General features: G+C 41.0%; 1 protein-coding gene across 1 annotated transcript in view; it reads left to right on the top strand.

The window, feature by feature from the left end:
• Positions 1-22,500, top strand: part of LOC145499467 (uncharacterized) — a 132,200-nt gene that overhangs the window by 28,318 nt on the left and 81,382 nt on the right. The window contains exons 30-66 of the mRNA XM_081478984.1: positions 216-434; positions 764-961; positions 1,337-1,540; positions 1,667-2,013; positions 2,397-2,625; positions 2,905-3,239; positions 3,596-3,821; positions 4,445-4,651; positions 4,755-4,970; positions 5,963-6,166; positions 6,587-6,787; positions 6,876-7,091; positions 7,453-7,656; positions 7,878-8,084; positions 8,390-8,602; positions 8,832-9,178; positions 9,626-9,875; positions 9,971-10,183; positions 10,285-10,470; positions 10,706-10,915; positions 11,504-11,725; positions 12,462-12,671; positions 12,878-13,075; positions 13,536-13,757; positions 13,917-14,180; positions 14,588-14,809; positions 15,280-15,474; positions 15,965-16,177; positions 16,647-16,859; positions 17,257-17,472; positions 18,034-18,249; positions 18,922-19,146; positions 19,571-19,783; positions 20,210-20,446; positions 21,004-21,213; positions 21,744-21,959; positions 22,170-22,385. Coding sequence (XP_081335110.1) covers positions 216-434; positions 764-961; positions 1,337-1,540; positions 1,667-2,013; positions 2,397-2,625; positions 2,905-3,239; positions 3,596-3,821; positions 4,445-4,651; positions 4,755-4,970; positions 5,963-6,166; positions 6,587-6,787; positions 6,876-7,091; positions 7,453-7,656; positions 7,878-8,084; positions 8,390-8,602; positions 8,832-9,178; positions 9,626-9,875; positions 9,971-10,183; positions 10,285-10,470; positions 10,706-10,915; positions 11,504-11,725; positions 12,462-12,671; positions 12,878-13,075; positions 13,536-13,757; positions 13,917-14,180; positions 14,588-14,809; positions 15,280-15,474; positions 15,965-16,177; positions 16,647-16,859; positions 17,257-17,472; positions 18,034-18,249; positions 18,922-19,146; positions 19,571-19,783; positions 20,210-20,446; positions 21,004-21,213; positions 21,744-21,959; positions 22,170-22,385 — 8,340 coding nt within the window. The remainder of the gene's footprint in view (positions 1-215; positions 435-763; positions 962-1,336; positions 1,541-1,666; positions 2,014-2,396; positions 2,626-2,904; positions 3,240-3,595; positions 3,822-4,444; positions 4,652-4,754; positions 4,971-5,962; positions 6,167-6,586; positions 6,788-6,875; positions 7,092-7,452; positions 7,657-7,877; positions 8,085-8,389; positions 8,603-8,831; positions 9,179-9,625; positions 9,876-9,970; positions 10,184-10,284; positions 10,471-10,705; positions 10,916-11,503; positions 11,726-12,461; positions 12,672-12,877; positions 13,076-13,535; positions 13,758-13,916; positions 14,181-14,587; positions 14,810-15,279; positions 15,475-15,964; positions 16,178-16,646; positions 16,860-17,256; positions 17,473-18,033; positions 18,250-18,921; positions 19,147-19,570; positions 19,784-20,209; positions 20,447-21,003; positions 21,214-21,743; positions 21,960-22,169; positions 22,386-22,500) is intronic.

Genomic DNA, 22,500 nt, shown 5'->3' with positions numbered 1-22,500 from the left:
GAACCCAGACCGCTCGATCCGAAGACGAGCGCACTAACCATGAGGCCACCGCGTCTCCCACTCTTATGGCATTTACAGAAACGAAAAATGCTTTAAATCTTGATTACTCTGTAGCTCGCGATGCAACAAGTTACTTGAACTTTTTAAACTTTTTTCGATAATGTTTCAGGTTACTAATAGACCACTGAACATTGCCTCATTTCTCTCGTTTTCAGTCAAACCAGGCAAGAAATTGTCAGAATGTCAACGACGTTATCAACATGCTATTAGCCGTTACACCCCTCATGCGAAGATACCACAATGTAAACCCGATGGAAGCTTTGAGCCGTTGCAGTGTGATATGTCATACTGTTACTGTGTTGACCAGAATGGAGACGAACGGCCCGACACTCGTGTTAATGTCAGATATGGAAGGCCCGTTTGTGATGAGACAGGTATTGAGATTTAAGACAATTAATCACCGTAGTACCAGAATAATATGCTTGGAGAAAACTTTAACTTTAGTGTTTGAGTTTATTACGAACAGGCGGGTCATCTAATGATTGTCAGTTACTTGTTGAAAGGTTCAGTTCTATAAGTTACAACAATTATGTCTGGATAGCTCCTTATATATATTTCGACTATTTGTAACAAATATTCCATGAAGCTGCAATAGAATACTTCTAGTCCAAAGATCTATTTTCGTTTCTTATTGCCTTAGATTCTTAGACCTCTTCGCAAACACAACCGCTGAATAACTGCCCATTGGTTTCTTCTTTTGTAGGAATAAAACCTACGGATTGTCAGGCCCAGCAAGTCAGTTCTCAAGGATCAATGATGCGTGGACCTGAATGTAAACCAGATGGAAAGTATGAAGAAGTTCAGTGCAAGTCATTGACTAAAGAATGCTGGTGCGTAGATGCGTCTGGCTCGGAATTGACAGGGTCAAGAACTACCAAGTATCTTAGATGTCCTCAAGCTGGTATGTTTAAAAGTGCAGAGTAGCCTATTTGGTAAAAACGTACGCAGATAGTGAAACACACTCACAAAAAGTATTACTGAGAGGAAATGAATTTTGTTCTTAATGATAGGTTACTGGAGAGGCATTGCTAATAAGCGTCGAGGCCGAAGATGTTAAAAAAAAAAACAGAATTGGTTCGTCATTTAGTTCCCACGTTTCCATAGGGATTTTAAAAAGGCAGTATCGTCAACATCAGATTTCATCAAAGTTTGCAAGTTCTCAGACATTCCTCGTATAGTCATTCAAGACATGAGAAGGAAAATGTTTCTATCTTAAAACTGAATGGTTGGGAGTAAACATAGTTAAACGAATTTATAAACATTGTATTGATCTCAGGCAAGCCAGCAACACCATGTGAAAAACAATATCAAGGACGAGATCCCTCAAGCTATACACCGCGTTGCAGGCCTGATGGAAGTTTTGACAAGCTACAGTGCGCAAACCAAGAGTGCTTTTGTGTGGATGCAAATGGCGTAAAGATATACAGGAGTAATGTGATATTATCCAATGGAAAACCTAACTGCACTGCTCCACGGCCAGGTAAGCCTGAATCATAGGCCGCCAGTTATCTTCATTGTTTTCTTCTCAGTTAAAAGTCCCAAAGCTCAACCAAGCTACTGAGTTCCTTATAGTTTGACGCTAATTCACTCTTTTCTTCTTCGGTAGATGGCAAAAGACCCTTAGATGTTGGAATCGTTCTTGACCAAACCCTTGCACTTGGAGCAGACGACTGGAGAGCTGTGCTCGATTTCTTAAAAAGAATTGTTAATGGGCTTGATGTTTCCGCAAAACCAGATGGTGCAAGAGTTGGAATAATGAGATACACATCTACGCCGTCCATTTCACTATACTTTAACACAATTAGAGATGAAAACTTGACCCCTTCTACTGTCAACACCTTCATCGATCGTATAACTCAGATTCAAGGTGAGAGACGCATTGATTTAGCACTACCACTTGCTGCCACTGCTCTCTTTACCAGAAGGGGAGGATCAAGACCAGATGCCAAGAAGGTATGGGAACCCTTTAGCAGCAACTACTTCCATGTCCACTTTACACAGTTTTCCCCAATCTGATTCCTCTGGATATCGCATGATTCAACGGAGGCGACCTTCTCTATCATATTTTCTATATGTGGCTCTGTTGCGTTAGAAATTTTATCCTATCCATAAATGTAACTCCTAAAGAGGCTTTCGAAGCACTCATAAAGCTTAACGAAGCGTTGTAATAGGGGCCACTAGCACCATTGTTGTTCATTTTGTAAGTTAAGCGCGCGTTTGATGTATGAGGTAGCGTGATAATTAGGTGCGCATTCTTGATGCACACAAACAATTAGTACAAAAGTCCTTAAGCATAAATTCTGCCGATATGTAAATGGTTCCACGATTTCCTACAGATTGCCATATTGGTCACTAGCGGTCCTCAGGTTACGAAAGGGAGGCCATTTGCTGATCTTGCAGCGCAGCTCAACGATATTGGAGTGGACATATATTCAGTTGGTATTGGGCCAAATGTGATACCATCGGAGTTGGAAGCTATAGCATCAAGGCCAGAGTATGTCTTCAGGACTCAAACTAGTAGTTTGCCGATACTTGCTTCTCAGTTGAATGGTATGATACGTCAAGGTACGTTTCCATCACATTTCGTTTCATTGATCATATTGGACTGGCCGGGTTTCTTTTGCTGTGCTTTTTGTTTTTCTTTTACTGTCAATAAAAATAGTTACTCCCAGCACAATACAGCCAACTACTTGAATCTGACAGGGAATGGACACATTATAGGATTAAAAATTAAACCTCTGATTTAGTGCGTGGTCACCAAGTACTGGATTATAATAAAATTACTGTCACTTTTTATTGGTTGGAAACTAAATGATGGCGAGCTAACGTCGTTGTTTCATTCAGGCTACATCCCATCCTTAGACGTTGGTTTCCTAGCGGATTCATCAGATACTGTTAACTGGCAAAAGACATTGAATGCCATCTCAGCTATTATTGCTAACTTCGATGTCTCCCAAAGTGGCACCCACGTTGGCTTTATCCCATTCAGTTCATCAGCTGCAGTGGCAGTTCCCTTCCCTACGGCGGGTGATCGACCCTACAGTGCTGCCGTAGTCAGGGGGAGGATCAACAGCATTGCTCAACTAGGAGGATCTGACAGACGGGTTGGCCTTGCATTCCAGGTGGCACGTGATGATCTCTTCACTTCACGAAACAGATCACGCCCGGCGACTAAACAAGTACGTTTTTTTTTTTTTTACCATAAAAGTGTAAGGAATGTTTTTCGAATCCAGTGAGATTAGAAATTTACTTGACGTTAGCTTGCAGTTGATGGTAAACTTGTAAAGAGCTGTTGTGTCTGACTAACGTACGTAAACGTGAGAGTACGAAAGGTTCAAAGTTAAGTGAAAGGACATTGGAGATTTCCACCTTGTGAAAGTGGAACTATCGGCTTTGCCTACTCACGGACGATCACTTGATAACAGTACTGTCATTTATATCCTACACTTAAAAAAACCAACAACAAGATACAAGTTATGCGGAAAGCTTTCAGTCTTTTAAACATGTGGTTTTCTATGGGTTTTCTTTTTTGTAGGTTGTTGTTCTCTTTATCAACGGAGAATGGCCGCCTGAGGACAAATGGATCTACCCTGTAACGCAGCTGAAGAATAGAGGTGTCGAAGTGTATGTTGTAACTACAAATCCGTCAGCAGATAAGCCTGATGCCGTTAGAGCTGCAAGTAGCGGAAGATTCGTCTTCAGAACAAACCCTGAGAGTGATATTGATACCGATCCCAACATTGCCTATGCGATTACAAAAGGTTGGTACTAGTAAGAGATATAAAGTATCCTCTATTTCACAGAGAGGTAGCACTGATTACACCAACACGCATTCCAAAGAATGTGGTTTTTGTGAAAGCTTCAATACGATTTATATTTGAAACTGTGACATCTAAACATCCGCACTCTTGCTATTTACTAAGACGGCGGAACCTTAGAATCTTTGAACCGTTAGGCGCAAACAGCAAAAACGAGATTTCACAGTTATTTTCAGTACAAATTGCAGCGAGCCATAGTTGCGCGTTCAAGTTCTTGTTACCAAACTGTCATTATTAGAGTCATTATTAGTTTCACGAGCTGCTCTCTTGGAGACGCAGGTAACGAAGTAATAGCATCTAGTAAGTGGTCGCAGTTCACCATGTGCCTTCCATGAAAAGGCTGATGATTTCCTGTAAAACAGTGTGAATAATTTATTGATTATTGTAAAAAGCCATCATGACAAAACTGGACTGTGCAGAGATTAATGCCATAACATAGACAATAGAGGAAGTGAATCGAACAGGCAAGACGCTTAGTTGATCACTGATCACTAACTCAACTGATAAGCGAATGCTTGAGGCACTGAAATATTTACATAGTGACTTTTGACGAATAATGATTACAGATCCTGAAGTGACAATGTGCCAGAGATATAACAATGGTGACGATCAGTTAGTCATCCCACAACGATCAGGATCAAAATGCAAGGCTAATGGAGACTACGAGGAAATCCAATGCGACGACAAGTCCAAGGAGTGTTGGTGTGCTGATCAAAATGGTTACGAAATAACTGACACCAGAACAACTGGGTCTATAAAGTGTCCTGCAATAGGTAAGCTGTTTTTTAGGGTGGTTACATTCACTCTGAAATTTCTAGTGTTGATAATGCAGTCCACTGTGTGTGAAAAATAATATTTACGTTTCCTTGTAAACAGGAGGAGACCCAACACCATGTCAAAAGGAATACGCAGAAAAGTCAAGAAATTGGCTGTTGAAAGGAAGATATTTACCGCGGTGCAAAACAGATGGAAGCTACTCCAAAAAGCAGTGCCACAAGTCATACTGTTTCTGTGTCAATAAGGATGGCGTCGAAATATATGGCTCCAGGAAGAATGTATCAGATGGTGACCTCATGTGTGGTCCTGATCCAGGTGATTCTAATGTCTATACATTTACTCTATTGCCCTGACTCTCCAGTTATTTGGACTACCCTAAAACACTTCTAAAATCTTTTAAGTTATGTCAGAAGACTAAAAGAAGCATTTGTAAACCGACTTCATCATCCATTACCAACTCTGCCAGTCCTTTTTGAAATCCATGAGATTGTTTCATTACCTTTCTTGTACGACTGACATGGCTTAGAGCCGCAATAACCAGTGCCAGCTGATCATAATGCTATATTACCCGTCCAATATTTTCTAAGTACTGAATGGTATACAATCTCCATAGCTCTTTCTTGATCACATAAAGACCTCCCTTAGGTTCTCGTTCTGTTAAGGCACAGCAGAATAAATTTACATTAGGTAGGTAACCCTGAGCTTGCTCTACAAGATGACACCATTTTTGTTGCTAATGGTGTCAAATGACGTCACTTGATCCGCCGGGTTGAATCCACTATCTTGGATTTTACTATTTTCTAAAAGTTCCCCGAAAAGGGAAATTAATACAAAATCAAGTGAAAAGCTCACGGAACGTAAACATTCAAAAATTTCTGCAATTTGATGAAGACACTGTATAAAAAATAGAGCACTGTATAAAAGTAGATTTTTGGCCACACCTACTGGGAGTTTGCGGTTGCTTTAGCAAAGTCAAAAATCGTAATTACACATTTACATTCTAAAATTTCCGCAAAGGATGAACCGCTACTGAACGTTTCAATTCAACATCTTAGAATAAATCTTTTGAAAACTTTCAAAAAACCTTATGGAGGGGTGGCATCCACCTCCACCCTTGTACGTCCGAGGTTTAAATTGTTGGACCTAAGCGACACTTCTGTTTTAGTGACTCCAACCAAATAAATTCCTGAACGAGTTTTTAATGACCTGATGTGTATTCCCCAATCGGAACATGAAGCAGAAACATAGAGGTCTTTGTATCTAATAAGTTCTTCAACTGTCTTATAATAGTTTTGTTCATTACTCAGCATTTACAAAGTGTGAGAGGCAACGAGCTGATAACTCGGCCAACGCAGCACCAGGAGCTTTTATACCACGCTGTAAAGCAAATGGAAACTTTGAACCGGCACAGTGTCTCGGTTCTGTCTGTTACTGTGTAAACATCAATGGAATAAGTATTCCTGGCACCAAAGTGAACATTGGCCAAGGAAGGCCCAAGTGTGAAGATCCAGGTTGGTGCAACCTGACTTTTACTTTTAATTTATATATATTTTGTATTGATAGACTGACTGAATGACTGACTGACTAACTGACTGACTGATTGACTGACTGACTGACATAGGGACGGACGGACCGACCTTACGATTGACCGACCTACTGACCGACCAACCGATCAACTGACTGAACGATGGACGGGTGGACGGTCAGAGGGCGGAAGGACTGTCTGAGTAACTGACTGACCTGACTGACTGATTGTCTGACTGTCTGACTGTCTGACTGCCTGACTGTCTGACTGTCTGACTGTCTGGCTGTCTGACGACTGTTTGACTGTCCGACTGACTTCACAATTCTCCCATGCGAAAACGAGACTACACGACAAAAACCAGTGCAATACATAATTGTCATTTTGTTTATTGATTCCTTCTATAAAGACGACACTCTTAAAAAATGCGAAAGGCATGCCCAGAAACGTCTGATAGATGGAGGAAAGTTTGTTCCAAGATGCAAACGAGATGGAACTTATGAAGATGTACAGTGTGATGGATCAAGTGGCGAATGCTGGTGCGTTGACAAGCAGGGAAAAGAAATACCTCAAACGAGGTCTAAAGTTCAAGTCAAGTGCCCTCAACAGAGTAAGTGAGAGAATTAAAAAAGCCTTTTCTATTTTTTGTTTTTAAATTATCATACGACATCTAATAATATACCATTTTACGACTTTAGAAGACCCACTAACATCTTGTCGGAAGCAGTACCAGGACAGCTGGCGAAACCCGGTCGCAGGCCGTTCTGTTCCGTTGTGTAATCCGGATGGGACTTACAGTAAGGTGCAGTGTTACCTTAGCACCTGTTACTGCGTGGATGCAAATGGAAATCAAATAAAAGGCACCAGTGTCAATTCATTAAGAGATGGTCTGCCAAACTGCGATGATGATGCAGGTAAGTTTATGATATAAAGAAAAATCAATACTATACAGTGGTACGCACACTCACGGTAATAAAAACTCTTCATTCATGGTTGAATGTAATGAGATTACAAAATATGTTTGCTTCATATCAGCTATCAGCCAATTGTTCTATTAACGAGGTCATCATTTGGATGTCCTAGCACTGCTTTCGTTTTTTATCTCCATTTTAAAGTAGCGTTTTATTGCTAAGCGTAAGTTTAGCGCTGGCTAAAAATATCCCATCTCGTTATGCTTCTCTTATCTCACGCTGACAATTAAGGACGTTTAAAGGCAGGAGGAGGGTATCCAGACACAACAATCTTCATTGACATTTAGTCTACTTTTGTTTACAGTCAAACCGAAATCGGACTGTCAGAAAAAACAAGCTGAATCTCAGTCATCATCCTCTCTATCACCTCGGATCAGGTGCAAACCTGATGGTTCTTATAGTGATGTGCAATGTGACAAGTCAACAGAAGAGTGTTGGTGTGTGAACAAAAATGGTGAGGAAGTTCTGGGAACTAGAAGCCTTGGAGTCGTTAAGTGCTCTGCAACAGGTAAAGTCCTAAGTTCAACTCTATATTAAGTACAGCTTTCATAAGATGCATATTTTCTATATTTTCATATTTTCTCGCTCGGTTTCCTTATCAACAGTACTCCAGACGACTTGTAATGACTCTTGAACAACCAACTTGTACATACATTTTTTGGTACTTAAAGCGTTTCTTCTGTACACCGTAAATGGAATTACCTTATTACGTTTGTCTTTTGTATCCAGTTCCATTGTCACCATGCCAAGATCGCGTCAAGAGAGGGTCTGGAGGAAAGTTGGCACTTTGGAATTATGTTCCTTACTGTAGTCCGGATGGAGGTTTCCAAGATGTTCAATGCAATGCTCACACTGGTAACTGTTGGTGCGTCAACATAAATGGACTTGAGTTCACTGAGACCCAAAGCAAGAAAATACCAAATTGCGTCACTCCGGGTAAGCTAATAAACTTATGATGTAACATCTTCCGTTGTTTCTCCTTCAAGTCCCGCTTAACCTAGAGAAAAGGTCGGATTCTGTAGTTTAACTCCGACACAGTAATAGTAGGCCAGTCTATTCGCATTACTTCTTGGATTTACGTTTATTAAGAACCTGTTCCTGGAAGTCAGTTACACGCTATGAACTGTTAAACGCGATCTTCATGATCTCCGGGTGTTCTCTTATCATATGGGCCTAATCAATTAACTAAGAGTAACAAATTAATAACATTTAATTATTTTGCTTTGCCACAATCCCTCTAGTTTGGTACACGCCATGCCAAGCACATAGGCAACAGGTTCTCGGCCCAACAGGCAATGCTCCACTAGGTGCCTATGTTCCTCAGTGCAAACCAGATGGAAGTTACAATAATACACAGTGCCAAAGTGGTGGGCCAATGTGTTGGTGTGTTGATGCAAATGGAAAGGAAATCACGAACACAAGACAACCTGGAGCTCCAAATTGCGACAAACCAGGTATAACACACGTCTGTTAATGACATTCCCACCACCATCATTCCTTTAATTCCAAGTATCCTGAATGAATTTATCAGGCTCTGTTTTTGCGATTCTCCGTATAAAGAGCATGCATACCTTATGCATTTCCGGCTTTATACAACTGAGTTAAATCATCCATGTTATTTTGCCGTTTGTAGCTGCACAAGTATTGCGTTTAACCTACTTTGGGTTTACTTGTCTCTTTCAGGAGATACCACCAGTGTACCAGTAGAACTTGGCTTCGTTTTCGATGGCTCAGGACAGATCAGTCACCCAGATTTTCTTGCCCAAATTGAAATTGCAAAACAAATTGCTGACACCTTTAACATCAGCGACGGGCTTGCCCGTGTTGGCGCCGCAACCTACAGCCCAAACAGTAGAGTTCTTTTCACTTTCAACAATCCTCTTGATGGACGAAATCGTACACCTGAGGCAGTCAAACAATTACTTGACAGAACTCCTCATGACCAGGGTGCCGCAAGACTTGGCCAGGGATTGCAAACAGTGGATTCTGATTTGTTTAGCCCCAAAGGGGGAAGTATTGATGTCTCCAAGGTAAGAAAAGGAATAGAAAACCTTACCTCTGGTTAATTAAGTTGTAATGGCAAGCAGCTTCATTCAGGCATTAATTACTACTCATTTGATCGAAAAAGCAAGAGTTATCGGGTACGTTATGTTTCTGTTTGTACTATGTTAATTTGGAATTGAGGAACTAAATCAAATCTAATGAAAACACAAGTGTTGCACACTCGTGTTCCTAAGTTCCTTAGTGAAGATGAAAATTACCTGACTTTAATGATCAGAGTTATTCCCTATTGGTATGGGTATATGCACTCCTTCCCGACCCCAGTTAATCATCGATAAAAATGACAAGGCGACCGCGAGCGTTTGGAACTAGCACATCAAGGCTTCTTGTAAAATATCGATCACATTTTTAGTCTTTGTGTCTGTACTAACTGGCAGGTTTTTTAATCGTTCTACCTGTATTGCTTGTTTGGACAGGTTCTGGTAGTATTTGTTGGAAGTGCCCAAACAAAGGACGACAAACAAATTCCCTTACCTAATGCTGTTGCTGGTCTTATCGCGAAAGGTGTGGAGATTATTCCAGTTGGTATGGGAAAGAACTTTGACCCAAATGAACTCAAGGCTATTGCAAGTGACCCAAAGGCTGTTTTTCCTCAGGATGCTGTTAATCCGCTGAAGAGGGCCGTCAAAAAGGCGGCTCTTGCTCCACCAAAAGATCAATTTCCAGGTGAAATATCTTTCCATTTATGTCTGCAAATTAGAAAGCTAATGTCCCTAATGGTAGATTGCACTGGTACAATAATTGACATGTTGACATTTTAGTTGCACCAGATCCAAAGGCATGTCAGCTAGAAGTAGAAAAGGCTCTTAAAACCCCTTATCGTCAGGACCGCTTTGTGCCGCGCTGCAAAGACGATGGTAGCTATGAAGATGTGCAGTGTTCAGAGTATACCGGAGAATGTTGGTGTGTTAACAGCCTTGGGGTGGAACAACGCGGTACAAGATCACAGGAATTCGTTAGCTGTCCAGGAATGGGTAAGTGCATAAAGAAATTACCTCAGCGATTTTGACAGGGCCACTGGATTACAATGAACGTTTGACTAAATTTTGCTTGTCCTCCGTACGATTTGAAACAGGCACTGATCTAACACGATGTCAACAAGAATATTTGCAAGGACGTTACAAACCTCTCTGTACTCCAGAGGGATCCTACGAAGATATACAATGCCAAGGAACTGCCTGCTTCTGCGTCAATGAGAGAGGAGATGAGATCGCACAATCTCGAACAGAGCTTCCTGTTAAACCAAACTGCACAACAGCAGGTAAATGTCATTACTTAAAAGTTGCAAATCTTATGGATGGTATACTTAATTGTTTCACGAACACTCCTAACCGACCGGCCAGTCAGGCTCAATTCAATGTTTACTGAAGACAACCTGGAACTGACTGTCAAAACTCGCTTTTTCTTTCCGTGATTAATGGAACTAATATTTCACCAAGTAAATTTCATTTGCCATAAACATAAACTGAAACAAAAAGTATCATTTCCTTTTCTAGACCTACAGCCCACGGTGTGCCAGTATCAGCATCGCCAGCAAACGAACAACGCAGCACCAGGAACATTTGTTCCTCGTTGCAAACCCGATGGGAGTTATGATGATGTTCAATGCCGTGGATCAGTCTGTTACTGTGTGGACAGGAGAGGTAACGAACTGCCCGGAACAAGAGTGAGTATTGGAGAAGGATCACCCAACTGTGCTACCCCAGGTATGACCAACGGGAATTAACTGAAACGTAATTGATATTTAACAGGTGCATCGTGTGCTGTAGGAATGGTGCCTAGATTATTAAGGGGCTTCCACTAACCAGTCAGTGTCTAGATTTAACAACGCCCCCGTGCCTGTTGCAACTCGACCAAATTTCTACCTCTCGACACGCATTGAAAACCACACCGGCCGAAAATTCGCTTCTGTGCTACTCTAACAACGACAGACAAAGACAACGCTACAGTCAAACGACACCAAACCAAAAAACAACGATTTTTTTTTTTGTCGATTACTTCCTTAATAAAATTGCAATCAATCGGCGAAAACTTTGTTGTCAGAGAGAATTGTCAGACTTTTTGTATTGAAAAGTTTCTTTTCAGAAACCCTACAAAATACAGAAATACAAATCCCTCCATACTATGGATGAATTCCGTTACCCAAATTGACAATGTCCTTACTATCCTAGATCAAATGCAGCTGCTAGGTGTAGAGGCACAACATGGTTACAAATCTTAGATGAACCTTAACCGACCCGATTACTTAACTTCGTATAAAGCTGTACTTCATTTCATAAAAATCATTCCCTTAGGTAAGAACCTTACTTTATGCCAGCGGCAGTACCAGGAGTACTGGAGGTATCCAGCCATGGGCCGGTATGTTCCACGATGCAAACCAGATGGTTCCTTTGATAATATACAGTGCCGTGGACCATATTGCTTCTGCGTAGATCAAAATGGAAACAGGAGACCTGGTAGCATCATGTGGCTTTCCGTGGCAAGTAGCATAATAGGCGCCGATTGTCCAGATAGTGGTAAGAGAGAAAATGTTGTTCACTGCCTTTATAATACTCGAAACAATGGGGCAAAATAGAGTGTCCGTATTATGAAGGTGTGTCTATTGAGGGTGGTAAAGGGTATTTTCGTGATTCGTGAATAGCCTAATTTTTTTCTCGTGAAATGTGAAATGGCTTGTTTTTTCCCTCGTGAATCGTGATTCATTAGAAGCCGTGAACCGTGATTTTTCAAAATTATTCTTTTTGAAATGAGGAAAAAGTATTAAATTTGTGGTCAACAATAACAATATTGCGTGATCACGACAAGACAATAATCCCATTTTTGCTGCGCGCAGAAGAAGAAGCGGGCGAATGATAAAAACATCTAACAAGGCTGTACTTTGGGCGTAACTTTTCAAAGATCATAAGTTACGTAAGTTCGTGTCAAAAAATGTCATTTTTTTTCATAAAACGTGAAATGACGAATTTATTTCCCGTGAATTGTGAAAGGACCAATTTATTTTTCGTGAAACGTGATCTTAAACCCCCCCTCCCCCGCCTTTACCACCCTCTCTATTATAGAGGAAGAAATTGTGAATTGCACTGCCCGCTATATAGAGTTGTCTGTATTCTAGAGGTGTACCGAACTCTTGAATAATTACAGAGACAAAACATCTGTTAGAAGGTTGTTTTATTGAAAATACTCTAATAAGTCATCTTCCTTTTGGCAAAAAGTATCATTTTAATTGCCGATTTTCGCAACCTGACTTTGCAGAACAACCACTCACACCTTGTCAACAGCAGCAGGTAGATTTCTTTTCCTCTCCACCGAGCCTCGGCAAGTATCTGCCTCGTTGCAGTTCTATTGGACGGTACCTTGACATACAATGTGGTGTACAGAACGATGAGTGTTGGTGTGTTGATGCAAATGGAACAGAGATCCTACAAACCAGATCTCCTGGCCCTATCAGATGCCCAAAACCAGGTAGAGATGTTTTTTTTACTCAAGTTTTCTCATGATAATGCACAAGTTAGATTAACTTTAAAGTTTATTTGACAAAACGAAACGCCAGAAGAAACATGCAAGAAAATATTATCAACAATGAATGTTAAACAGACTCTATTAAGGGCTTAACACAATAATGAAAGCAGGTAAGCCTCCTATTAAACAACTGCGTTGTGTTCTTGTAGATTCTGCGCCTGCGTGCGTTGTTAATCAGGTTCAAGATGCTGGCTACTTTACACAGTTTATTCCTGAGTGCAATGAGAATGGAGACTACAAACCCGTGCAGTGTGACTACAGATATGGCTACTGTTGGTGCTCAGATGAAAATGGAAATCCTATACCAGGCACAACAGTAAGGGGCCAAGCTGACTGCAAAGCACCGGGTAAATGATTAATTTCTTAATTCTCTTTTTCATTTTACTCGAAACCAATCTCATGACTGGTAAAGAAAATTACACTCCATCTGTCTCGTGGGCAAGCAAACGTATCCGTTTGAAGAATAACTGTAGATGTACCCAAATAGCAACCACCCGATCGAGGTTTTGCATACCAAGTCATCCATAAACATCATTACAACGAGAACTAGAGACGGGAGCTAGCAACATCACTCTTAAAGGCTACGTTTGAGTTCAAAAGGTATGTCTACATAAAATATTTTCAACTTCATTAAGGGTGTCAGATAGGTAAAGACCACTATGTTTTACCTGCATGACGATCCTCGCTTACCATAGCTGGTTAGGTCGCATCACATGGTAGTACAGCAGTATAATAGACTATTTTTGGTAGTCTCACAATAGCCGGACCCTTTATTTCGCTTAATCGGTTTCCTTTTCTTTTTTGCAGAAAAGTTGACCACGTGTCAAAAACATCTTCACCAGTTGACTGGTTATTCCAGTTTACCCCCATCCGGAGCCTTTGTTCCAAAATGTCGAAGTGATGATGGTCATTACAAGTCACTTCAATGTCACCGTTTCAGCTCTGTTTGCTTCTGTGTTGATGATTATGATGGTTATGTATTGGCAGGATCAGCGGGTGTTCGCCAAGCAGCAGAGTGTGCTAAGTTTGGTATGTCAACTTCCAATTGTATCAATACCAATTGTATTTTCACCTTTCCTTTTTATTCACATCGCCCTTGCTCGACGTAAAATGGATGACCTGCACTTCGTTTTGAAGAGTATTCACCGTGGCATCATTTAAATACCAATATTGTCCTCTCATTTCTAGGACAAAGACCTTCCCCACCTGCAGCACCAGGCAGCAAAGTGTATCCTCACCTAGTTGGCCGTGCACCTTGTGCACGGGCTCGCAAACAAGCTCTAGGCGCGCTTACCGTGGCAACTGTTGGAGTATATGTTCCACAGTGCAATCCTGATGCTGGTTTTAACCAGAGACAATGCCATCCGTCTACTGGATACTGCTGGTGTGTTGACGAGGCCGGAAGGGAACTGCCACGCACCCGCACCCGTGGGAAACCAACATGTGATAAAGGTATTTAACTGTTTTCATATCAGTTTATTTGCTATTTAATGGGGACAAGCAATGTGAGTTAGTACGATGAGAATCACAAGAAATCTCTTGTTTTGTTATCACCTAAAGCTGCCCTCACAGTAAACGTCTTTTTTCTAATCCCAGATACTAGTAGCTAGAAATTGAAAGTTATTAAGAATTATTGTTGGAAACGTTTCTAACCGATATGTTGGCGTGCGATATTTTCCCCACTTTGGGGCAAGTGTTATAATCTTATCATTATAGTAATTTCTTCTTCTCGCGTCGGGCGGGGGGAGGTGGGATAAGACTAGGATAATAACGATCTCATGTCTTTAATTGTCACTCGATCTCACTTTAAACATAAAGCAAATTAACAGTTGCTCAATGCCCTTCCTTTTCTAATTTAGATGCCAGAAATGGGACACGTTGTGAGAGGGACTTACTACGTGCTCGTGGTTGGCAAATCAATGGCAAAACAGCGGCAATTTTTATGCCAGAATGTCGACCAGATGGTAGCTATGCCCCCGAGCAGTGTGATAAATCCACTGGCCAGTGCTGGTGCGTTGACAAGAATGGCAATGAACTTGTGGGGACTCGAGCAAACGGAAGACGTTCTTGTAGAACTCAAGGTTTGTATTAATGAAATATGTATCAATTGGGAGGGAGATGACAACTTTAATTTGATCTCAGCAATACCCGCCATCTTTCATTTCAATGTCCATTAATCGAAATTAAGTCTACTTTTAATAGTTTCAACTGTTCACTCTAATAAAAAGTAGGATCAGAGTGACATTTTTTCCTCTTGTCACAGTTGCTACATACTACGATAGCTCAGTTTTGTGCCAAGCGTTAGATAGACAGGACCTAGATGTCAAGAAATGATTCTTTCCGAGAAAGCTGTTCTTAGCAAACATAGGCAACTTGTAACTTGTCGCCCGTCTTCTTGGATAAACTGTCAAGAGTACACTTTCTGTTTGTCTTTCTTTCTGCTTGTGTCTTTTCATCAGTGTTTTTAAAGGCTTGCTTGTCGTGACAACATATATTTATACTATATGGCAAATTATAGACATAATTCCTGATCTGTAACCTTTCTTGTTAGTTGGCAAGACGAAATGTGAAAATGATGCTGATGCTGCTAATGCATGGGTCCCAGCCTGTGATAAAGCTGGTAGTTACATCCCCGAGCAGTGCAATCAAGCAATTGGCAGTTGCTGGTGTGTAGATAGACTGGGAAGAGAAATTCCGAGGACTAGAGACGTTTACAGCAAAGGGAGGCCCCAATGCGACGTAACAGGTAACAATAAAAAAAAACATTTAAAAGTACTACTGACTTACTTGAAACCCTTGAACTCCCATTGAAACTAAGGTACTCCACCAGAGATCTACAAGTACACGTAGATGTAAGAAATAATCTATAAGGTACCTTGAACCAAGCTTGACATAAAGTAATAATTGATGTTAGTGCTATGTGAATCAAAATACAGGATGAACGATTCGGCATTGTCATTTGGTACCACTAGCTCTGCGTACCGAGATAACCTCATGGCCTTTGTAATTTGTGGGTTATTGAGAAGTTACGGATAGTGGCTACAATATGTACTGATATGAGGTTGTCTGTGTTAATTTAGCTATAAACGATAGGGAAAAAATCGATGGTACAACTGTGGAGATATCACCGGCATTAACGTCCCAAAAATAGTTTTATTGGCTAAATTAAAGAGACGCTGTTCGCAGTCCAGTTAAGTAACATAGAAAGCAGTATTGATATGTGTTATGTGCTACAGCTGGACTAACAAAGTGCCAAAAGGAACGACAACAGAACTTGGGATGGAGTGGAAGACCAGCTCCTGGAGTCTTTGTACCAGAGTGCGAGACGGATGGAGAATATAGAAGCACACAGTGTCACGAATCATCCGGATTCTGCTGGTGTGTGGATGCAGGAGGATATGAGATCCCAAGAACTCGTACCAGAGGACGAGCCATATGTAGACCTTCAGGTAAACTGTCGTCGTCATTCAATCATTACTTACGTATTTTATATTGCTGATCACCAGTTTATACTAGCTGCTCCCTTAGGTTCAGCTGATCGGTTTTTTATCGGGATAAATAAAGATTTTATTATTTATTACTTACTTTGTCTGAACCCCATTATTGTTTAATAGATTTAACAAGCATATGGCTGATTAGGGCAGTCACCAATTCGCATAAGCCACCACACTATTTGATGAATATCAACAATTCGCAAAGCTCCTAATGTGTGGCTCCAAATCCATTGCTTTAAACTTCGAACAACCTTGAGAAATACGTTTTCAGTTTGCATTTTCTCTCCAGGTGACAGCTTATTTTTATTACTTTTTTTAATCACTCAACTTTAGGTCACTCCGTGCTGCATAATTTAATTAATAGACAAAGATTCAGAAAAAGAAAACGTAATTATTTTGTTTCGGCATCAATTTTGATCAACAGTGACCAAATCGCCGTGTCAGAAAGAACGTCAACGGCACCTCGGCTGGAGAGGCCCGTCTGACCGACCCTATGAACCAGCCTGTGGTGACGATGGTCTTTACAAGCCTTTGCAGTGTAACACCACTCATTGCTGGTGCGTAGACAGTCACGGATACGAGCTTCCAGGAACAATGAAGTTGAAAGGCTTAAGTCTCGATTGCTCCAAAGCACCAGGTAGAGTCAATGGCATCGGGCTTTGTTTTACAAAACAGTAGATGAGTTCCTTATACTAATTTAAAAACCCGATTGTCAAGCAATAGCGTTTTGATGAGCATAATTCCAAGAGTTTCACGCATCTTACACTGACCTGGGCACTATTAAAAACGTCACATAGTATTATAAAGCAGTGCATCACAGAGCAGAGCAGAGCAATTTTAGTGCAGTGCCGTGTAGTGTAATATATCTTACTGTAGTGTAACGGAAGCCCAGCATGCATGTAGCGTGGGAAAAAGTAATATGAGGTAATGTAGTGCATTACAGTGCAGTGCAGTGGTGTGTGTGTGGTAGGTCAGAGTAGTGAAATATGTGATGACTAAATGAAGTATTTACCGTGTTTGTCCTGTCGACCAAGCTAAACTAAGCACGTGTCAACGTTGGAGAAGCCGCGTTCTCAACCTACCTGGTTTCCTTGTTCCACCTGGAGTGTTCATTCCTGATTGTGCGCAGAATGGAAGCTTTAGAACAGAGCAATGCTCAGGCAGCACCGGACTATGTTGGTGCGTCACAAAGGATGGCTTTATGATTTGGACTACAACTACAAGAGGAACTCCTAACTGTATTAAGAAGGGTAGGTACATGTATAAAACGGACTCTGGGAATTTACCTTCTCTGGCGTCAAAACACCCTCAAAGTAAGATGGGTAAAACTGATCAATATTATCACCTCCACGGAGTGGCTATTGTGTTGGTTTTGCGGAGAAAACCGGACAACCCGGAGAAATTAAATCCTGGGAGCAGGGACGAGAACCAGCAACAAACTTGACCAACTTATGATGTCTCGTCCAGGATTTGCGTCCGGGCGCCCTAAGCCCTGCACCTACTGCTATTTTAGCCTTGTTTAGTCGTGTTGGCTTGCAAGCGTTTTTTTATCTGCTAATCATGAAATCCAAAATGACAGATGTTAAATGACGTCATGTGTTATGAGATAACGTCATGAAGACCCAGAACCACAAACTGAGGGCTAACTACTAAATCCGAAGTTGTTTTGATATGTATTATTAGAACTAGAATCCAAGGGGGCTCCTACCACGCCTCCACCACCCCTTGTAGTGAAGTGAACTTGCTTGTGCATATTAACTTACTTTAGAAAAACAAAGATGCAAACCACAACTTTACCATATCATATTCAGGTCCAACTAAATGTATCAAAGAACGGCAGTTAGCGAGCACAGCTCAGGAACAGAATGGAAATAGCAAAACCTTTATTCCAAGTTGTAATCCAGCTGGTGGATATGAAAGAATGCAGTGTGACAGCTCAGTTGGAGAATGCTGGTGTGTAAACAAGATGGGCGATGAGGAGCCAGGGACACGCGTCAGGGGAAACAAGCAATACTGTGATGCACCAGGTAGGAATCTCTTCCATGACTTTGCACTGTTTCGAGTGAGAAAGATGAAGTATCGTTATGTTAATGGTGGAGTATTTTCGAAAACGTGGACATTGTTGCGTGAACGTGAAATAAATGTTAAACGTCTCCCGAACTTTCACGAGTTTTTCTAAAATTCTTTGGAAAAAAGGAAGAAGTGCTTTGTGATCCTAAAACATAAATATTTGTCAAAATGTTATGACATATAACTTTCCACGGATCACAACGGGACCATAGTTTTTTTATTATATACTGCCAGGTAAAAGAAAATTAAAAGTGAAAATGTATAATAACGAGGTTTTTTTTAACTTAAGATGTTTACTGGACGTAAATATTCACTGCACTTTTACCCTCTATAAATAAAGATTGATTGACTGACTGGCTGACTGACTGGCTGACTGACTGTCTTACTGATTGATTGTTTGATTGATTGACTGACTGACTGACTGTCTTACTGATTGATTGTTTGATTGACTGACTGACTGACTGACTGACTGACTGTCTTACTGATTGATTGTTTGATTGATTGACTGACTGGCTGACTGACTGTCTTACTGATTGATTGTTTGATTGACTGACTGACTGACTGACTGACTGACTGACTATTACTGACTAGGCACCTATTACATTGGCATTCTCTTTTTATATCACCAGCGAATCTATCACCGTGCCTAAAAGAGCTGCGAAGGGCTCTGGGATATACCAACCAGGTTATAAAAGGACGTTTTAAACCACGCTGCAAAGTCGATGGATCATATGAAGAAATGCAGTGTCTTGAGTTTGGGGTTCGTAACGAAACATGTTGGTGCGTAGACAGTGATGGGAAAGAATTAGTAGGAACGCGGGTCTCAGGAAAAGCATCATGTGTCCCCAAAACTGGTAAGAAACGATTTTATAATGGCTTGCTTGCTATTGCTGCTCTTGCGTACTCTCTGGCCAGTCTAGATAAGGCTTAACGAGACTATTTAAGGTCATTTCTTGCTGATGGGAGTCGGAACACCTTGCACACTCCAGAACAGGTAGTGATTTGGACAGCTCTTGGTTGTTCTATTTATAGCCCGTAAATGCAACTAAATGTTGTAAACATCAAATATAGGGAAGGCTAAAACCGAATGTGCCTTTATAGCTGTAAAACATGACTATATACTATATAATGTTTGTTTTGTTCCCAAAACACCGACCAAAAGCAGGCTAATCATCGTTTACTTGTTAACAAACATGATAACACTATACATGTACCTCCATGTCCTTTCAACAAAACAGAGCTTCCGAATAATGTTAGACCTTGATTTTTCGCTTGCAGCACCACCGTCGATGTGTCAAAAAGAGCGGCGCCGCGCTCTAGGTTGGGACAACAAACCAAAGGAGGGCGTCTTTGTGCCTGAATGTAAACCTGACGGGTCTTACAGTCCTGTCCAGTGCTTACGGTTAGAAGGCCCGTGCTGGTGTGTAGATAAAAACGGAAAAGAAATACTTGGAACGCGAAATGAAAAAGGAAAACCTGTTTCATGCCCAGGTAGGAAAAAGGGGTATTCTAGGTATTTGTTGGGATATCTGAGCCCTAAGTCAATTGTGAGACCGTTCCAAAGGTTCATTTAATTATTTAACGACCTAATTTTGGCAACTGTGTTGTTTTTAACAGAGTAAATGGACTCTTCACTTAACTTTGCTTGAAAAGACACAAAATTACGTGAAAACATCAACATAAGAAGACGTCAACATAGTTTATAATAAAATTATATTGTCGTGCACATGACGAATGTACACACTGCGAGCTTTCCCTCGAATCCTTGTAGTAAGGGGCTTCTGCCACCGATGCAAGCGTACGTAAACCATAGGTGCCTCTGGTTTTTAGTAGAGTGGGCTATTACTAGAAGATTGGGTTCCTTGTAATATAATCATGAAATACATTTTTGTTCTTTTCTGATATGACCGTCCACAGACGACGAATTTCTCGAAGGAAATAAACCAACTCGCTGCCTGCTGGACAGAGCCCGATCACTGGCATTAAATGTTCTGCCTTCAAATGGCGAATACATACCAAAGTGTAGTGACGATGGAGGTTATCAACCAGTTCAGTGTCATGATGCCCTGGGACAATGCTGGTGTGTGGACAAGTACGGCAATGAGCTTTACGGTACAAGGCAGACGGGCGGAACTCCAGACTGCAATGATACTGGTTAGTAGTCCAGGTTTCATTTTACATTGTTCCTGAAAGTTCCAATGTTTTTAATTAACTGTGACGCACATAAATACCAGAACTAAGAACTACTTTCGATTGCCATACTGTAGGACAAATGTAAAGAAATTCGCATGCTGCTTTCAAGGCCCCAAATTATTTATATCTCTCTGGACCGAAATTCAAAATGCCTCTAGTATTGCTGAGTTCATCTCTAAACTTAAGTAACCGTTTTTGGTATAAGTGTATTTTACTTCTCTTGGTGTGCTTGTGTGTGCTTTTTTCCCCTTTTTTTGTTGTTGTCTTTTGCGCAGCTTGTTTTATGCTAAATTATGATCATTTTGTGTGCCGATGACAGCTTTTTTATTCTTTTGTTAACCCACAGGTATCTTTTTGGTTGTCCTTTACGTATGCGTTATAGGCTTCCCTGGGCTTCCATACCTTAATTACAGATTGATATTTTGTAAATTTATCTATAAATGGCAAAAACAAACAATCAAACAAACCAAGCCAGTTTATGTACTTTATTTCATATCATATTTCTTTGTGAACAGCAGATTCCAAGTTAACTCTGTGTCAGAGAAAGAGAATGGATCTCTCCCAAGGAGTGCGCCCATTTGGCAGCTATATCCCGACGTGTTCAAAGGATAATTCATATGAGAATGTCCAATGTCACCCTTCAACTGGATACTGCTGGTGTGTTGACCAGAATGGCAAAGAGTGGCGGGGAACAAGGAAAGGCGGCAGGCCCCTGTGTGATCATACCGGTAAGATACAAACTGTTCTGGTGTTCTCGTTATTTTCGTAGTTGTTGTTGTTGTTGTTGTTACTGATGTTCTTGTTTTTTGTTGTTATTGGTGCATGATTACAATGGAACAAGTGGCTTCTTGACAACAAAAGCATTGCCTTTGGATATGAAGTCAGACACATGAAGCCTAAATTAACTAAACTCGTGCTATCTTGAGTTTTTTAAGTCAAGTTTTTTATCGTTTTGCTAATTACACTGGAGTATGTTCATTATGTATGATTCGTGTCCCTATGGGCCTGGAAGGCAATTTAAGATTTTGTAACTTATACAAGAGCCACTCGAAGGCATCTCTGTCAATTTTGCCTGTTATTTTTTTCTGTCTACTCACCGCTATATTTTCTTTATGATGATGTAACGCTCACTGTATCCTGTGTCAATAAACGAGTTCCCCGCTCCGGATGCTGTGTTTATCATTGAGTGTATAACAGACAATAAAGCCTACTACCTAGAGCCTTCGAACAACGTTTTAACGCCTCTTTAAATTGGCAGCTGGTCTGACCCCTTGTTTGAAAGACCGTCTTGAGGCTTACGGTCTCGACATCGTACCTCCTCCCGGCCGTTTCGTACCAGAATGCAAGCGGACTGGAGAGTACAAAGGACTTCAATGTCATGGTTCAACTGGGTACTGCTGGTGCGTTGATAAAAACGGGAAAGAAATACGCGGAACGCGCAAAAGAGGAAGCCCACCCCTCTGTTTCCAAGACGGTAGGTTGATATTGTTGTTATTGTTTTGTTAGGCATTAACCGGAAGAACATCGATCGATTTACGCGAACACGACTCGAAATTTGGAGTTTTCCTTCTAGAGATAAGCTGTAACGGTCTTCTTGAGAAAGCGTTTAATTTCTGACCCGTCTACCATTTAACTGTCATTACAGCAGCTTCTGCTTTTATTAAAGTTATGCTCACTTTAATAGGCAAGTTACCTCGCTGTCTCCGTGAACGTCAGTTCGCCTTAGGCTGGCATGATATTGCAGTGCCCGGACTCTTCGTCCCTGAATGTACAACGGACGGTAAATATGAACTAGTACAGTGTCACCCCTCATCTGGATTCTGTTGGTGCAGTGACAAGGACGGCCATGTGTATAGTGGTACCAAAGTTCGAGGAAAGCCAGACTGCTCCAACTTACCAGGTAAATCTAGGGTTTAGCTTCCATTGAATTGTTGAATTATTATCTTTTTTTTCTTTTTCCGCTGAGTTCAACAAGCCTGCTCTTACCAATAAAACCAAACACTTCGCAACGTTCT

The sequence above is a fragment of the Orbicella franksi genome, chromosome 10 (genome assembly GCF_964199315.1).
Source record: "Orbicella franksi chromosome 10, jaOrbFran1.1, whole genome shotgun sequence".
NCBI lineage: Eukaryota > Metazoa > Cnidaria > Anthozoa > Scleractinia > Merulinidae > Orbicella > Orbicella franksi.
The sequence above is the reverse complement of the archived record's forward strand: the minus strand, read 5'-3'. Positions and strand labels throughout refer to the sequence as shown.